Below are 15,737 nucleotides of genomic sequence, written 5' to 3' on the forward strand. Positions count from 1 at the left end.
TGTGCAACACACACACACACACAAACACACATACCCCACCCCACCCCCATTTACGACCCCCTCCAGAACGGGCTGTGGCATCGGCCCTAGTGAGAGCTCCCAGGTTGGTTCTAGTCCTCAGGCCTCCCTCCTGCCAGGCTCCCGATCAGAAAGGCACACTGGTCCCCCGTGCAGTCTCCCTGCCCCGCAGGGAGCTTACGCAGTTCAGTGACATTGCTCAGCATCCCTCCACCCTGGCCTGTGCTGGCTCCTGTACGCTCCTCATGAAACAGTGAAGTGATCTTTCAATATTACCCATGTGCCCCTGCCAGGCCTCCAGCCCCATCACCTTAGTCCTGCAGCTGAGTCCACACTGCCCTCCCGGCTCTCTCTCCTCTGGGGGCTCTGCTCAGGTTCCATCACACAGCCCCTACACCCCCCCTCCCCAGCATGCTTTCCCAACAACTCACTGTCTGACAGCTCCTGCTGCTCCTGCTACTGCTCTGTGCATGCGTGTCTCTCACACAGAATGTGAGCCCCCAGGGCCAGGCTTTTGTTTCTTTCCCCTGTCCCTGTGGCCGAGCTCAAGACCTGGTCGCAGGGGATGCTCAATAAACGTGTGGAAGATGCAGCCTCGTCTCCTTCTTGCCGCCAGCCCTCCCCATGACTCCCCTCTCTCCTTTTCCCCAGAAGCCCCTATTCATCCTCACCTGCTGCTCCCCTCTCTGCCACCTTCAGGGGCAAGATATCCCACCCCCTCCCCAGCCCAGCATCTCTGGGTCCCAGACACAGGCTCAGACTGGGAAGCACTCATCTCCGCTGTGTTTCAGTTCTGTTCATGGCTCCCTCCCCTGAGTCACCTGGAGACCCCAGTGGCCCCCAGCAGTCAGCCTGCGTCCTCAGGGAGGTGGGGGCGCTGACACTGAGGGGAGATACCAGCAACACTGTTTCCATCTTGCTGATGTGGACACAGGCTGGAAGGCTATGCTTTTAACCAAGCTTGGTCACTGGTCTGCTGTTCATTATAACTGAAACATTGACCCCATTCAAAAGTTTAAGCGATAGAAATTAAACTCTACCGTAAGGGAAAGATGAAAGAATAAACTCAAAGTAATGTAAAGCAAGGATGAAAACTTCCTACTTTCACATAATGGATTAACTAGAAATGATTTGACAAAGAACTTGAGCCCAATACCCCCAAGACCCCACGAGCTACCTGGAAGCAATTTCAAAGACTCAGCTCATCTATGTAGCAAAATAGAAGGCTTACAGGCAGACGTGTAAAGCCAACCCAGCCTGGGGATAGCTCGTTGACCAGACAAGAACATTAGTTCAACCTAAGTGTACCCCAAACTCTATACTTAATCCCTATGTAAATGTTAGATATAATGGAAAGAGGTACAGCTCTTTCTATCTAGGATTCACCCTTCTTCAGAGAGTAGGATTCATCATATCCATAGTTGGCCTAGAGCAGCCGTCAGTTAAGAAAGCATTCAAGCTCAATGAAATGAATCCTAAATTCCTACAATGCATACCAACTCGTGTCTCTCAACTGGGCTCATCTATCATACTACAGAAGTAATACTGTCAGTGTAAGGAACAAGAATGTAATTCTCCTTACACTATTTTCTCTCATACTTAACAACTAAGTAACAACCAAGTAATTACATCTAACATTTTAATTTTTAAAATCATTTTGGCGGGCTTGTACAATGCCTATCAATCCATACATACATAACCCTTTTATTTTAAAAAAAATTATTCATCTTGTTAATCCAACACAGGTGTGCCCTTTGAAGGAAGACACAAGTCAAAGGAACTTGGCAAACTTAAATCCCGCCTGTTTACCAACAACATCACTGCTAGCCCTTCTCTATTAGAGGCACTGCCGGCCACGGCACTCTGACTGTGCAACGGTGGCATGATCGTTTGTTCTCGACATCAGGACTTGTACGAAGGGCCACGCGAGGATTTAACTGTCCTTACTTTTGATCAGTGAAATGCACACGCACATGCACACACACCCCCTTATAACCATAAGACAAGAAGACCCTGTGGAGCTTTAATGAGCAGTTTGCTAACAAGAGTGAGTTTCAAAAGATATAAATTATAGTTATATGAACTATAAAGTTTGGTTGGGGTGGCCTCAGAGCATAAACCAACCATCCAATGTTGACCAATTGTGGGTGGAGGTCAGATGCTCACAGGCATCTTCCCTGAAGGCAGTCCCTGCCAGACTGCTGTCTCCCCACACCACAGGTCCCTGTGACCTTTAGCTTGGTTCCTGTAGGTGGAGTTCACACCCCACCGATAATGGATAATAGTCTCTATCAGCTGAGCCAGGGAACAGGCCAAACCGGATCTGTGACATCTAAGGTTAAGCTGCCATCCCAAATCTAGGATCAGCCCATCTTGTCACATGTATACCCCAAATCCCTCCTCTTGCTATTACCGTGACCACCCCCTCTCATTACTGTATTACCTATAAGACAACCCCTTCCTGTGATGTATGTCCTCACCTGTAATTAGGGGGCTCGCAGGTCCCCAGAGAAGATAAAAGCCTGGGCTAGCATTAACGGTCTCTCCCTCCACGTGGACCACCAAGAGAGGGGCTGAGGTGAGCATGCTACCATGAATCGTGTCTGACTCCATTTATTTCAATACTTCTATCTCTCATGTGCTCTATAACTTTACTATGATCTTTACTTATTATCGCTGTACAATTGTGCCTACCGGACCCGTAATGATGTGTTAGGGGCTGGCTTCCCCTGACAACCAACCAAAGTCTCTAATCACTTATTGACTCAATTATTTGCTCAACAGACCCCATTACTCTAGGGGTAGCAGCGTGTCCTATTCAGGAGTTCATATTGACAATAGGGTTGACGACCTCCATGTTGGGTCGGACACCCCAATGGTGCAGCAGTGATTACCGGTTAGCTTGTTCAACGAGTTAAGCCCCACACGATCTGGGTTCAGACTGGAGCAATCCAGGTCGGTGTCAATCGACAAAAAGATCTCTCCCAGCACGAAGGGACCAGAGGCATAAGGCCAACTTTACTGAAGGGCCTTGATCTAAATAATGATTTAATCTTCATTTGTTATTGAATAGTCACCCCAGAGATGGGTTCATTAAGATGGCACTGCCCAGGAATTGCACGAGACTTAAACCCTTGCTGTCAGAAGTTCAATTCCTCTTCTTAACGCTGTTCCTAATTTATTTTCTCTCCTTAATCGTTCGGTTATATGCAGCTTTGAAAAGGCTGTACTTCAACCTATCGCAGATGCAGGAAAACCGTTTATAAAGAACCACTTCGACCTCTAACCTCTTCAGTAATGATATTTACGACAGCACCTGCCCTAAAGCATTAACACTGTAAATTCCACCACCTGTACCTTACCCTCTTATCAGTATGAATTTAAGTTTACTCTTTATTCCAGCTGTGTCTAGTGCAGCTGTCTCACTGTGTGATGATCAGGCAGAGCCTGTGGCCCCTGGTGGTGTCCCCTCGCCAAGGGGGGGGGGGCCTGTGCTTTGATCAGTGTGCCTTGGAAAAGCCTCTGGAGTGAGGGTCCCTGCCTAAGGCCCTCCCCACCCCCAGAGAGATGCTGCGGGGAGGGAGGCACCCCCTCATGGACGGTGGGGATCAGGCTTTTGCTGAAGAGGGAGGGTGAAGTGACTTGGCCAAGGTCACCCAGCAAACCTGGCACCCCTGACTCTCCCCAGGACCCCATCCTGCTGGAAGCCAGCCCTGGCTGACCAACCCCTGCTGGCCTGTTCCCCTCCCGAGATCTTAATCAGGAATTTTCCAGAGGTGCCCCAGGGCTATGGTGTGCAGGAATGACTTGTTGGGCCCCTGCCATTGTCACCAGTAAAGTGGCAGTTTAAGAGCCAGAGGGAGATAAAATCAGCAGCAAGGCTCACAGAGGGAATGAGTAACCAGTATGGGCAGTGGAGGGCGTGGGGAGGGCACCATGCCTGGGGCCTGGCCTGGCAGCTGGAGTGGGACTAGGGGCCATCTCTGGTTCAGAGGAGACCCTTCAGAAGTTAAGGGGCTGTGCCCTCCTATCCCCTCCCCTTAGGGCCCCCAGCATTCATCAGCAGACATGGGCTTTGTCTCCACTCAGGAGCCTCTCTTTCCAGCTTGATCCTCAGAAAGACACACTTTGATAGGAAAACAAGAGCCAATTTAAGCACCCCTACCTTGGAGGGCCACCCCCTTCCCTGTGCTGTGGTAGCCGGCCCTGGGTGGGCACGCCTGTCTGCACCCCAGAGCGCCCAAACTCATTGCAACTCAAACTGGCCCCAGACCAATGAGAGCACTGAGTGGCCAAGCATGAAGAGGCAGGACCAGCCCAGGAGGTGCCCCCACCCTTCCCTGGGTGCCTATCTGTTCTTAGGGCAGGGGTCCCTTCCTCCAGGAAGCCCCTGCCACCCACTGGCTGGCCTCTCCCTCTTGTGACTCCAGCTCCGTTAGCCCAGGGGTGGGTGCCCCACACGTGTGTTAGGTGAATGACTAGGATGAGGGTGGAGAGAGGAATCACTTCCTTGTGAGCACCCTGGGAAGCAGACACCAATGCAGGGGTGGGGGGTGGTCAAGAAGCTCGGGAAGGTTCTTTGTAAAAGCTGTGAGACTTACCGGTCAAGAGGGCAGCCGTGCCTGTGCCATCTCTGTGCGCCCCTGCCCTGCTAGAGGCAGGGCCCAAGCCAGGCCCATAGCTGGGGGAGGGGGGGGAGAACGGTGGGGGTGGTGAGTCTACAAGGCACCTGCAGCCCCTCCAGAGAGACGGGGGCTGGGGAAGGGTGCAGGCCTGAATCACAGTCCAAAGCCATGGGGAGCCAGCCACCCGAGGCGAGGGCAAGCCCTTCTGAGGGGCACTGACCACCGTGGCAGCACCTGGGGCCTTGGTTCTTCATCCCTGAAGGGGACCCAGTGACCCCACCCCCACCAGGTTGCCTCTCCACACCCTGACCTATGGAGGGGCACTGCCCCGGAGCGTTGGCACAGGTGTGACTCTCACAGAAGCAGACTGCCTCCTCTTTCTCCACGGAGCCTCTGGGTGGGTTTGAACTGCCGACCTTTCGGCTATCAGCAGAGTGCTGAGTGTATAATGGATAAAGCAGCCCCGGGGTGCTTCTGGGAGACAGACTGAAGGGAGAGACAGAGCTGTGTCCCTGCCCTGCCACTCCGATACTCAGAAACACCAAATCACCCCCCAAGGAGGGAGGCAAGAACCTCCCTGGGTCCTGGCAGCAGTCTGCACCACCACCCTCCAGGATCCAGGGGCTGCTGGGCTCCCCCTTTCACCCCCAGAACTGCCTCTGGCTCGGGGCCAGCCCACCCTCCATCCACCCACCCGGGTTGCTATCTCAGCGATCAAGTGGTGGCTGGAGGGCAGAGGGCACATGGCTCCCCCTCTCGCCCATCCGGAGACCCTGCTGGCCAGACTCAGGCGGTTTGGGCCAACCGACCTGCCTCCACCCTGCGTCTGGCCCAGCCTATAAAGCCACTCTGACGTCCCCCCGACCCTGGTCCCCCTCCCTCTGCACCCAGGTCACGATGGCAGATCTGCAGGCCTCGGAGACGCCCGGAGACCCAGCCCTGTGCAGCGGGCGCTTCACCATCAGCACCCTGCTGGGGGGCGACGAGCCCCCACCGCCCGCGGCCTATGACAGCAGCCTGCAGCCCAGCCAGCTGACACATGGCAGCACCCTGTACCTGCGCACCTTTGGCTACAACACCATCGACGTGGTGCCCGCCTACGAGCACTATGCCAACAGCGCCCTACCCGGCGAGCCCCGCAGAGTCCGGCCCACGCTGGCCGACCTGCACTCCTTCCTCAAGGTAAGGTGGGTCACGGCCAGCCTGCCTGCCTCCCTGGGCCCTGCCTCCTGACCTCTCTGTCTCAGCCCGCCATCGGAGTGTCAAACGAAGTAGCCTCAGGGGAGCTAGAACGCCCTGGACACACCGCGGCCCAGTCCCTGGCAGCCCAAAGGCAGAATGGGCTGTCTTCAGAGGGAATGAGCCCCCCATCAGGGGAGGTGTGCAAGCAGAGGTTGACCACACCTGGAGGACATGGGAAGAAGAGGGGCAGGTCAGGGCTGCACCGGGACCTCCCTGGGAGGTGCTCTTGTAGGGGACGGAGGGTTGGAGCCTGGGCCTCATTTGTCCCATTGGAGAACTAGACAGAAGGACCTTGGGTTCGTGGGTTGAGGCTCTCCCCCGCCCCGTATCCACCCCTGAGCAAACCCACCTCCTGGCTTCCTCGGCTCCTCTTGGGGCTGCAGAGATGAACTGTCGGTCAGAGAACCCAAAGGATGCTTCAGTCTCCTTAGGCCCATGCACCTCGGATGTGGAGGCCTGGCTCCAGCCCCGGCTTGCCAGGTACCTGCTGGGTGGCCTTGGACACATGGCATCACCTGCTGGGGAAAGGGGGACATGATAGTAGCTACACCCGTGCCTTGATAGGCTATACAAGGCCTGTGGTTCTCAGAGGCACCCTGGGCCCCAGCGTCTGTCCCCTGCAGCTGCAGAGCTTAATTTAAAGGGCTGTTCAGTACCCAGCTGGCTGAGAAGCCTGGGGAGACCCCCATCCAGAGGCCCAGCCTCCCAGCAGCCTGCCTGATGACCCTGACCTCTGGGCTGCCTTGCAGGAAGGCAGCCACCTGCATGCCCTGGCCTCGGACAGCCGGCCCAGCAGCGAGATGACCGATGGGCTGGTGGAGGAGGAGGAGGCAGGCGGCGATGGCAAGAAGGCGCCCGGGGAGCCTGTGCGCTTCGGCTGGGTCAAGGGCGTGATGGTGAGTGGGTGGGGAGGGGCTCCGGTGGGGATGGGGGTGGGAGGCAGGGCTCCCTCTGGGGTCAGCTCTGACTCAGAAAGATCCTGGGGCTCTGTTTTCCCATCTGCACACTGGTTTGTTTTGTGCGTCCCAGCCTGAGCCCAGGCCCCACATGTGTTTCCCAGTGTCCTATGACATTGAGGCCCTGCAATACACTGAGCTAGATCAGCCCTGGGCTGCTAACCAGAAGGTCAGCGGTTCGAGCCCACCAGCCGATCTGAGGAAGAAAAATGTGTCAGAATCTGCGCAAAGGCAGTGGGTTTTGAGCAGTGAGAGAGTTAAGGGCAGATGGATGCCTGTGAGCGGCTATTACAAGAAACTGCGCTTCCTCGAGAAGCCTCCAGGTGGCGGACTAAACCAATTCTCACCGGAGGTTTCCTTTTTTTGGTTTTAATTTTATTGGGAGCTCTTACAGTTCTTATCACAATCCATACATATACCCATTGTGTCAAACACATCTGTACCTATGTTGTCATCATCTTTCTCAAAACATTTTCTTTCTGCTTGAGCCCCCAGCATCAGTTCCTCATTTTTCCCATCCCTCCCCTATGCTCCCTCCCCCATGTCCCCTTGATCATTTATAATTTTTTTTCATGTCTTACACTGACAGCTGTCTCATTTCACCCACTTTTCTGATGTCTGTCCCCCTGGGAGGGCATCCATAAATCATTGTGATCAGTTTCCCCTTACTCCCCACCGCCCTACCATTACCCTCCGTGTATCGCTGCTCTCGTTATTGATCCTGAGGGGGTTATCTGTTCTGGGTTCCCTGTGTTGTGAGCTTTTATCGGTACCTGTGTACATGTTCTGGTCTAGCCAGATTTGTAAAATAGAATTGGGGTCGTGGAAGTGGGGGAGGGGGAGCATTAAAGAACTAGAGGAAGGTTGTGTGTTTCATCAGTGCTATACTGCACCCTGACTGGCTCTGCTCTTCCTGTGGCCCCTCTGACAGGGCGTGTCAAACAGACACACAAAAATCATATCACTGGGCATGAGGGGGCGGGCAGAGTGGACACTCAAAGCCTATTAGTAGTCAATGGGACTCACGGAGGTTTTTGAGTTCTCCTTCAAGGCAGGGAAGGGAAGACTCGCCCCAGGGTGGAGCTCAGACCAAACCTGGTAAGAGTCCAGTGAGCTGGGCTTGGGGGGGTCAGGAGACTTTGCTCGGGGGACTGCAGGGACGTGGGAGAAAGTTAGCTCTGTGTCCCAGGAGTCAGGGAGCCTGAGTTCTGATCTCTGCCGGATGTCCCACCTGACCCCCTACCTCTCAGAGGCTCAGAGCCAGAGTCGGGGTCCCCCTCCCAGTCTGTGCTGGCTTCCCAAGCCTGGGCAGTCTCCATTTAGGATCTCAGAGCCTACTGGGGGTCTTCTAAGCCGCCCTGGTTTTAAGTCCCACATGCCTGGATCACCCCACATTGTGGATGGGGTCAGGGACGTATCCACCCCACCCACCCGGACAGCAGGGCCTCCACCCGCTGTGGCCTCAGCTTTTACTTCCAACCTGGAAGCTGGGGTCCAAGCAGCCCTTGCTAAGGTTTCTGCTTGAATGTGGGGCATTTGCCGAGCTCCCCACAATGTCCGGCCCTCGACCAGCAGCTGGCCAGTCGGCCCCAGTCTGGGGCAGGCAGAGACAGGGAGGGGCCTTGGCATGGGAGTGAAGTGCGAGGGTATCTGTGGATTGTCTTCAGCCTAATTGGAAACCAGGAGAGGGGGTGGGAGGGGCTGACAGGTCTCCAGTTGTCCCCTGCCCGCCAACCCTTGGCCCACAGAACTAGGAAACATGAAAGGACCCAGGCTCCTGAGGACCTGCCATGAAGGGGGACAGGGACTCGTGCCAGCGGGCTCTGACCCCTCTCTCCTCCCAGATTCGCTGTATGCTCAACATCTGGGGGGTGATCCTCTACCTGCGGCTCCCCTGGATCACGGCCCAGGCCGGCATAGGTGAGTGCCACCCCGTGGGCTCACCCTGAGCTGCAGAGACCCCGGGCCAGGCCTGCACCCCCTCATCTGGGCCCGTGGCTCACCAGTGGTGGAGCTCAGAGTACTGTGGCAGTGAACATTGCATAGGGGCTGGGGGAAGGGGGGTGGCGAGCACCAGCCCCCAGGCTCTCACTGGGTTGTCTGCCCAGAAAGGAGTCCCTTACCACTTTGGTCCATTTCTACATCAGAGCAGTGGGTTTAGGGACTAGAACTCTGGACCAATGTTCAGATGCCGGCTCTGCACCATGCTGTGTCGCCTTGGGCTAGTTTCTTACCCTCTCTGAGCCTTGGCTTCTCTATCAATGAAGCGGGCATGGTGACCCTGGTGGACGGCCAGCATTGAAGGCTAAGATGCTAAACAGGCTTCAGTGGCACCTCCAGATTAAGATGACACAGAAAGACCTGGAAATCTACTTCCCAAATCAGCCAATAGAAGCAATATGGACCGAACACAGCCTGCGCTGCAGCTGAGCCGGGGGGAGAGGCAAGATGGGGCTCCATTTTGCTGGGTCGTGAATGGGGTCGCCATGAGTCAGCTTCCAGGATGACACAGAGATCATTCTAGGAGGCCCGGGGCCGCTTCCCAGAGATTCGAACTGAGTGGGCGCCATTACTCCATTAGGAAAAGGGGAGTCCCTGTCCTCCTCCCCTAAAGATCCACGGCTTCAGAACAGGCCGGACTGGGCCCAACCCCAGAGACAACGCATGTCGTCAAGCCGATGCCTGCTCACAGCCCCCGTGGGTCCCCAAGACTGTCCTCCTTGCCCCAGCTTTCTCCCTAGGAACAGTTACTGGTTGCACGGCTGGCCCTGAGGGCAGCAGCTCCGTGGGTGCCACTGCCCACCAGCCCTCCCAGGAGTGGGGTCAGGCCCCCTTTTCAGAGGCGATGCCTGAGGCTTAGGGAGGGACGCAGTTCAGTCTCACAGTGAGCTGGTGGGCAGATGCAGGTCCTCACATGGCCCCTCCGTGACCCTGCCCCACAGTGCTCACCTGGGTCATCATCCTGCTCTCCGTCATGGTCACCTCCATCACCGGCCTCTCCATCTCCGCCATCTCCACCAATGGCAAGGTCAAGTCAGGTAGGCCCCCACACACTGCTCTGACCTTGTTCCCTAGCCCCCCTATGGTCACCCCTTCCCCCTTTCAGCTCCCAGCTTGCTAAGTGCCCCCTCCAAACTGGGGAGGGAGTCAGGTTGTTCCTTCCAATTGAGCCCTGCCCCCAGCCCCCCACCTCAGCCTCAGCCTCCTCTGAGCCCAGCCCACCAGCTGCGCCCTCTGGACCCACGGCGCGGGCTCTGACCCCCTTAGGTGGCACCTACTTTCTCATCTCCCGGAGTCTCGGCCCCGAGCTGGGGGGCTCCATCGGCCTCATCTTTGCCTTCGCCAACGCTGTGGCTGTGGCCATGCACACGGTGGGCTTTGCAGAGACCGTGCGGGACTTGCTGCAGGTGAGCTGCCCATCACCTGGGCCTACCTCCCGCCCCCCACCCTGGTTTCATCTCCCAGGGGCCACGGGGGTGCCAGTGACCATCTCATTCAGAAAAGATACCCACGGGTCCCTTGGAGCCCTCCCCTGAGGCAGCAGCTGGCTGGGGGGTGGGGTTGTTTTGAGCCTTGAGTTTTCCTTCCAGAGCCCCCCATCACTGGGTGACTCTGAGGCTGAGGGTCCCCTGGGTGGGTGGGGTTCAGAGGACAGAATGAGGCCTCCTGTCCCACCCCCAGGAGTACGGCACGCCCATTGTGGACCCCACCAATGACATCCGGATCATCGGCGTGGTCACCGTCACCGTCCTGCTGGCCATCTCCCTGGCCGGCATGGAGTGGGAGTCCAAGGTGAGAGGGGGCCGGGAGGCCAGGCCAGGTCCCTGCCTTGCAGTGTTGTTCATAGTGGGGCTGGAAGTCCTGCTGCTGTGACCAGGACCCCTAAGCAGGGAGGCTTAGACTCTGTCTTCAGTGTGACCCTCACCCAGGTGGTCCCCATGCCCACACACCCCACTCCCTCCTTCTGTGGCACAGGCTGCCAGTTCCCTGTGTCACCTCTGCTTCCAGCCCATGGACCACAGGCTGGTCCTATGGCCACCCCGAGGGCTACGAGGCCCCACCGAAGTCAGGCTCCATCGGGGCCATGTGGCCAGTTAATGGAGTCCCTGGGTGGATGCCCGGAGAGGGTGCACATTGTGGTACACCCTGAGGTGCCTCAGAAAAAAAGACGTACAGCCTAAGAAACCCAACCGAGGGTCACTATGAGGGCTGGGGTCCCACCTAGCCCTTCCCCCCCCCCCACAGGGGTTATCCTGGATGCCTTTGCCAACTCGATGGCAGTGGGCTGGTTGGAGCCAAGGCAGAGCCTGTGGCTGCCTTAACTCCTAGAGCAGGGTGCTGAAGGCGGCGGAGGGAATTGGATGTGTGGGAAGCTTGGGCAGGCCCTCACTGCCGGGATGCCCTGAGGAGGCAGGGCCCACGATCCGACTCCAGGTCTCCCTCTGCTCTGCAGGCCCAGGTGCTGTTCTTCCTCATCATCATGGTCTCCTTTGCCAACTACCTGGTTGGGACCCTGATCCCACCGTCTGAGGAGAAGGCCTCCAAAGGGTTCTTCAGCTACAGAGGTGCGCGTGACTCGGGGCCCGCCCAGAGCGCTGGGGGCAGGAGCAGACCACCCACAAGTCTGACCACCCTGTGAACACTGGGAGGGTGGGATGCCCAATTCCCATGACAGAGATGGCCACCGGCTGCCTCAGCAGGACCCAGTGAGTGAAGCCGGAGTGACCCTGACTTAGTCTTGGTTTCCCAGGGGACATTTTTGTCCAGAACTTGGTGCCCGACTGGCGAGGCATGGATGGCAGCTTCTTTGGGATGTTCTCCATTTTCTTCCCCTCAGCCACAGGCATCTTGGCAGGGGCCAACATCTCTGGGGACCTCAAGGTGAGCCTGCCCCTCTTACCTCCTGGCCCTGGTGACTGTAGTTAGAATTTTGCTTTCTCTCTTCTCAGACCAGGGGACAAGAGCTCCTAAATTCTAATGTAGTCAAGTCCAATCCAACACAACTCAATTTAACCCAACCCGACTCCACTCAATCCAACTTAACTCAACCAAACCCAATTCAACCCAATCCAACCAAACTCAACCCAATTCAACCCAACCCAACCCAACTCTACTCAGTCCAACTCAATTCAACTCAATCCAGCTCAGTCCAACCCAACCCAACCCAACTCTATTCAGTTCAACTCAATTCAACTCCACTCAATCCAACTCAGCTCAACTCAATCCAACTCACCTCAACCCAATTCCACTCAGTCCAACTCAACTCAACCCAACCCAAATCCACTCAGTCCAACTCAACTCACCCCAATCCAACTCATTCCAACCCAGTCTAACCCAACTCAACCCCTCCCCACCCCACCCCACTCAGTCCAACTCCACTCAGTCCAACCCAACTCCACTCAATCCAACTCCAGTTCGATTCTGAGGGTGTTGATTACCATTCGCTGTGCTTTAGGCTTAGATGGACACCTCAAAGTAGTTGAGTTTCCTCCCTGTGTCCTGGGTCACTCAGCCTAAGAGGAAGACTGTCTCAACTGTTTCCTTGCCAAAGCACACCATTTTTGCCAAGCTCTCTCCACTGCCTGGATCACGCAGGCAGATAGGCCCCTTTGGCTCTGTGTTGGAGGTCTCTAAACACCTCTGCTGTCCCCACGGTCCCTGTGCCAGCTTTCCATGGCACTTGTCATTGCCGTCACTCCCCACCCTTGATTTTTTTCCCATCTGGCCTCTCCACGAGGGTCACAGTACCAGCAGCCTTCCCTGTAAGGGTTCTAGGTTGTTTGTGCATCTGTCCCTGCTGGGTCTGGAACCTCCATGTCCCTACTCCCAGCTGGAAGTCTGCTAGGTGCTTTGCATGTTTGCTGAGTGAATAGCAGGAGTTGTAGCCGAAGGGAGTGGTGGAGCAGAGGAAGTGAGGGAGAAGGAGAGGTGTTGGTTTGGGGTCTGACAAAGGGTTGGGCTGGAGACTGGGCTGGAGGAGGTTTTGTGAGCGCCACAGTGGGAGGGGCTGACAGGCCCTGGGATGAGTGGTGGGGAGCCTGGCTCTAGGCTGGGATCCCACCTAGCCCTTCCCCCACCCAAAAGTTCTCCTGGATGCCTTTGTCCAATGATTTAGACATGATGTGCTGCAGGCAGGGATGCTTGGCCTGGCTCTCAGAGGGCCTACTGTTAGCTGACCCTGGAACTCAGAGGAAGTGGTTGTTTTGGCCCCCTTGTCCCCGACCCTGACCCCCAGCCCCCAGGGGCAGTCAGCAAAGGGCTAGGCGTCTGTCTCCTGGTTCATGCACAGGTTAGGCTGGTGCCTGGGCAGCCTGGTTTCCTCCAAGACCCTTGCTAGACCATCACCTGAGAATTTAGCTAGGTTGTCACTGGGCCACGTGTGCAAATATCTGTCTCAGGCCTCCTGTCACTTTGTCTTCAGTGACCCCGAGCCCTGAAGGGAGCCCTGGGGCCAGTTCTTGTGTGTGGAATCTTTGCTCTAATAATTCAGGCAGTTTCCTGAAAGCAAAAAGCAAAACCCTTGTAGCCTCCGTTTCCCCAGCTGCTGAAGGGACTGACCAAGCCTCCACCTCGCAAAGGGCGGTGAGGCTCCATTAGCCACCCATGGGAGGTGCTGAGAACAGTGGGGCCCAGAGGAGGAGCTGAGGTCCTTTTTGCCATGTGACCAGCACTAAGGGTGCCCTTGGGGGCAGCCCTAAGGGTGTCATACCATCATCACACCCATGCTGCAGACTACCCGCCAGGGGAGCAGGTGGGCTCAGGGCCTTGCTGTCTGCCCCCCCGCCCCCAAGGCCGTGCAACTGGAATGCAGGTTTCAGGGACCAAGAGGCCTAGACTTTATCACACTTCCTCCCACCCTGCTGCTTGAGCATCTGCTGTCTGTCTGTCTGTCTGTCTCTCTGCTTGCCTGCCTATTGCGGAATGTGGGGTACAAAGCAGACACCACCACCCCCGTCCCGTGGAGGAGCCATCATGGGAGCTGAGCCCACAGTTAGCGTCTGTCAGATGTGACAAGTGATGGGGAGAAGGAGGAGGCTGCAGTGTTGGCAGGTGGCTTGAGGTTGCTCTGAGGAGGTGACACTGGGGTGGAGACTAGAGAGGGCGTGGGGTGTGTGGACCCCATGGAGTGACACTGTCACAGGGTGTCTGTCTGTCCATAAGGTTTTTGTACAGCATTTCATTAGAAAAGTATTATTGTTTTTTTATTAAAAGATCATTTTATTGGGGGCTCTTACAGCTCTTATAACAATCCATACATCAATTGTCTCAAGCATATTTGTACATATGCTGCAGTCATTATTTGATAAACATTTGCTTTCTACTTGACCCCTTGGTATCAGCTCCTCTTTTTTCCCTCCTCCACTCCCACCCTGGTGAGCCACTGATAAATTATAAATGATTATTATTTTCATGTCTTACACTAACTGCTGTCTCCCTTCCCTCATGTATTCTGTTGTTCGTCCCCTCTGGGCGGGGAAAATATGATTTTTTATACAAAGAGCCTTGTATGCTTTTATAACAACAAAGCCATTTTCCATCAGCCCAAACGGCAAGGCTCAAAGTCTCTGGTAAGCTACGTTCCAAATCCTCGTATGTACGCATGCTCGCTTGCTCTCATCCTGACCCACATATGAGGAAGCTTCAAACCACCGGGCTGGCTTGCGGGAGCGCTACAAGCCCGGGCTGCAGTCTTCGTCGTTGTGGGTGTTTTCGGCCTCACCGACGATGCCACACTTTCTGGTTGTTGTGACAATACTGTGACAAGAAGGGAGCCTGCAAGGCCTCGTGCTTGCACGTTGGGCTGCTAACCGCAGAGTCAGCAGTTTGAAACCACCAGCAGGGGTGTTCTACCCTGTCCTGGAGGGTCGTAATGGGTGGGCTGGCGGGATGGCAGAGGCTGGTTTGCAAAGGAGTCATGGTGCCTGGAACAGGAAGAGAGTCATGGGAGGGGTGGGGGGCGGGGGCGTGGCAGGCACCATGATGCACTGGGCATCACCAACCCCTAATGCCACCACTGAGAAGGGCTGGTGACAAATTGGTCCTTGGTCCTGCTTTTTGTTGCTGAGTGAGCAGATCCCAACTTGCCGGGACCCCTGTGGCTGATCACCAGGCTTTCTCCCCCAGAGCTGTGGGATGGGCTGGGGTTTGAACCGCCAACCTTTAGTTAGCAACCAAGCAAGCTGCTCTGGCCACCTGGCAGCCCACGTTGCTGTGAGGGCAGCACAGTCTTCTGGGCCCCGTCTGGGAGCAGAGCAGGCGGGTCAGAGCTGTGTGTGCTAGGGCAGGCATGAACCTGGCCCTGGCAGGGGAGCTTATGTGGACCCATTCACCTGGCCATCATCCCCATCACCCCATTTTACAGACCAGTGATCAAGGCACCAGGAAACAAGGCAGGGGGAGGGGAGGCCCAGGGGCCATCTGGAATTGTCCAAAGGCTGCTGACTCAGCCCTGCTACGCTCTCCCTCCCCCTCAGGACCCTGACACAGGGGCAGCCAGGGCTCTGGGGGTGGGGGGGAATTGGGTGTGGCCCAATGGGTCTTCTCTCCCTGCCTCCTGCCCCTAGGGTCCTGTGCTCTCTTCCTGCCAGCCTGTTCAGTGACTAGTGGGTGTTGAGAGGCCAAGGTCAGGGTCACTCAGGCAAGAGGGGCAGGGACAGGAAGGAGCCCCCGAGGCTGTCTGACGCCCTCTCTTCCCCAGGACCCCGAGGTAGCCATCCCAAAGGGAACGCTCATGGCCATTTTCTGGACCACCGTCTCCTACCTGGCCATCTCCGCCACCATTGGTAAGTGACGGGCCATGGAGGGAGGGAGAAGGGCCCGGGGCCCATGGGAGGGGCCATGCCACTGCAGGCCTGGGGGGCATGGGAGGGAGGGTGCCACAAAGTGGAGCTTGGCT

General features: G+C 56.3%; 1 protein-coding gene across 2 annotated transcripts in view; it reads left to right on the plus strand.

The window, feature by feature from the left end:
- Positions 1–5,540: 5,540 nt before the first annotated feature.
- SLC12A3 (solute carrier family 12 member 3) overlaps positions 5,541–15,737 on the plus strand; it is a 37,599-nt gene continuing 27,402 nt past the window's right edge. For both annotated transcript variants that reach the window (XM_075536524.1, XM_075536525.1), the window contains exons 1-9: positions 5,541–5,825; positions 6,635–6,781; positions 8,686–8,761; positions 9,784–9,879; positions 10,109–10,248; positions 10,523–10,633; positions 11,295–11,406; positions 11,592–11,722; positions 15,540–15,624. In XM_075536524.1, coding sequence (XP_075392639.1) covers positions 5,541–5,825; positions 6,635–6,781; positions 8,686–8,761; positions 9,784–9,879; positions 10,109–10,248; positions 10,523–10,633; positions 11,295–11,406; positions 11,592–11,722; positions 15,540–15,624 — 1,183 coding nt within the window. The remainder of the gene's footprint in view (positions 5,826–6,634; positions 6,782–8,685; positions 8,762–9,783; positions 9,880–10,108; positions 10,249–10,522; positions 10,634–11,294; positions 11,407–11,591; positions 11,723–15,539; positions 15,625–15,737) is intronic.

The sequence above is a fragment of the Tenrec ecaudatus genome, chromosome 18 (assembly GCF_050624435.1).
Source record: "Tenrec ecaudatus isolate mTenEca1 chromosome 18, mTenEca1.hap1, whole genome shotgun sequence".
NCBI lineage: Eukaryota > Metazoa > Chordata > Mammalia > Afrosoricida > Tenrecidae > Tenrec > Tenrec ecaudatus.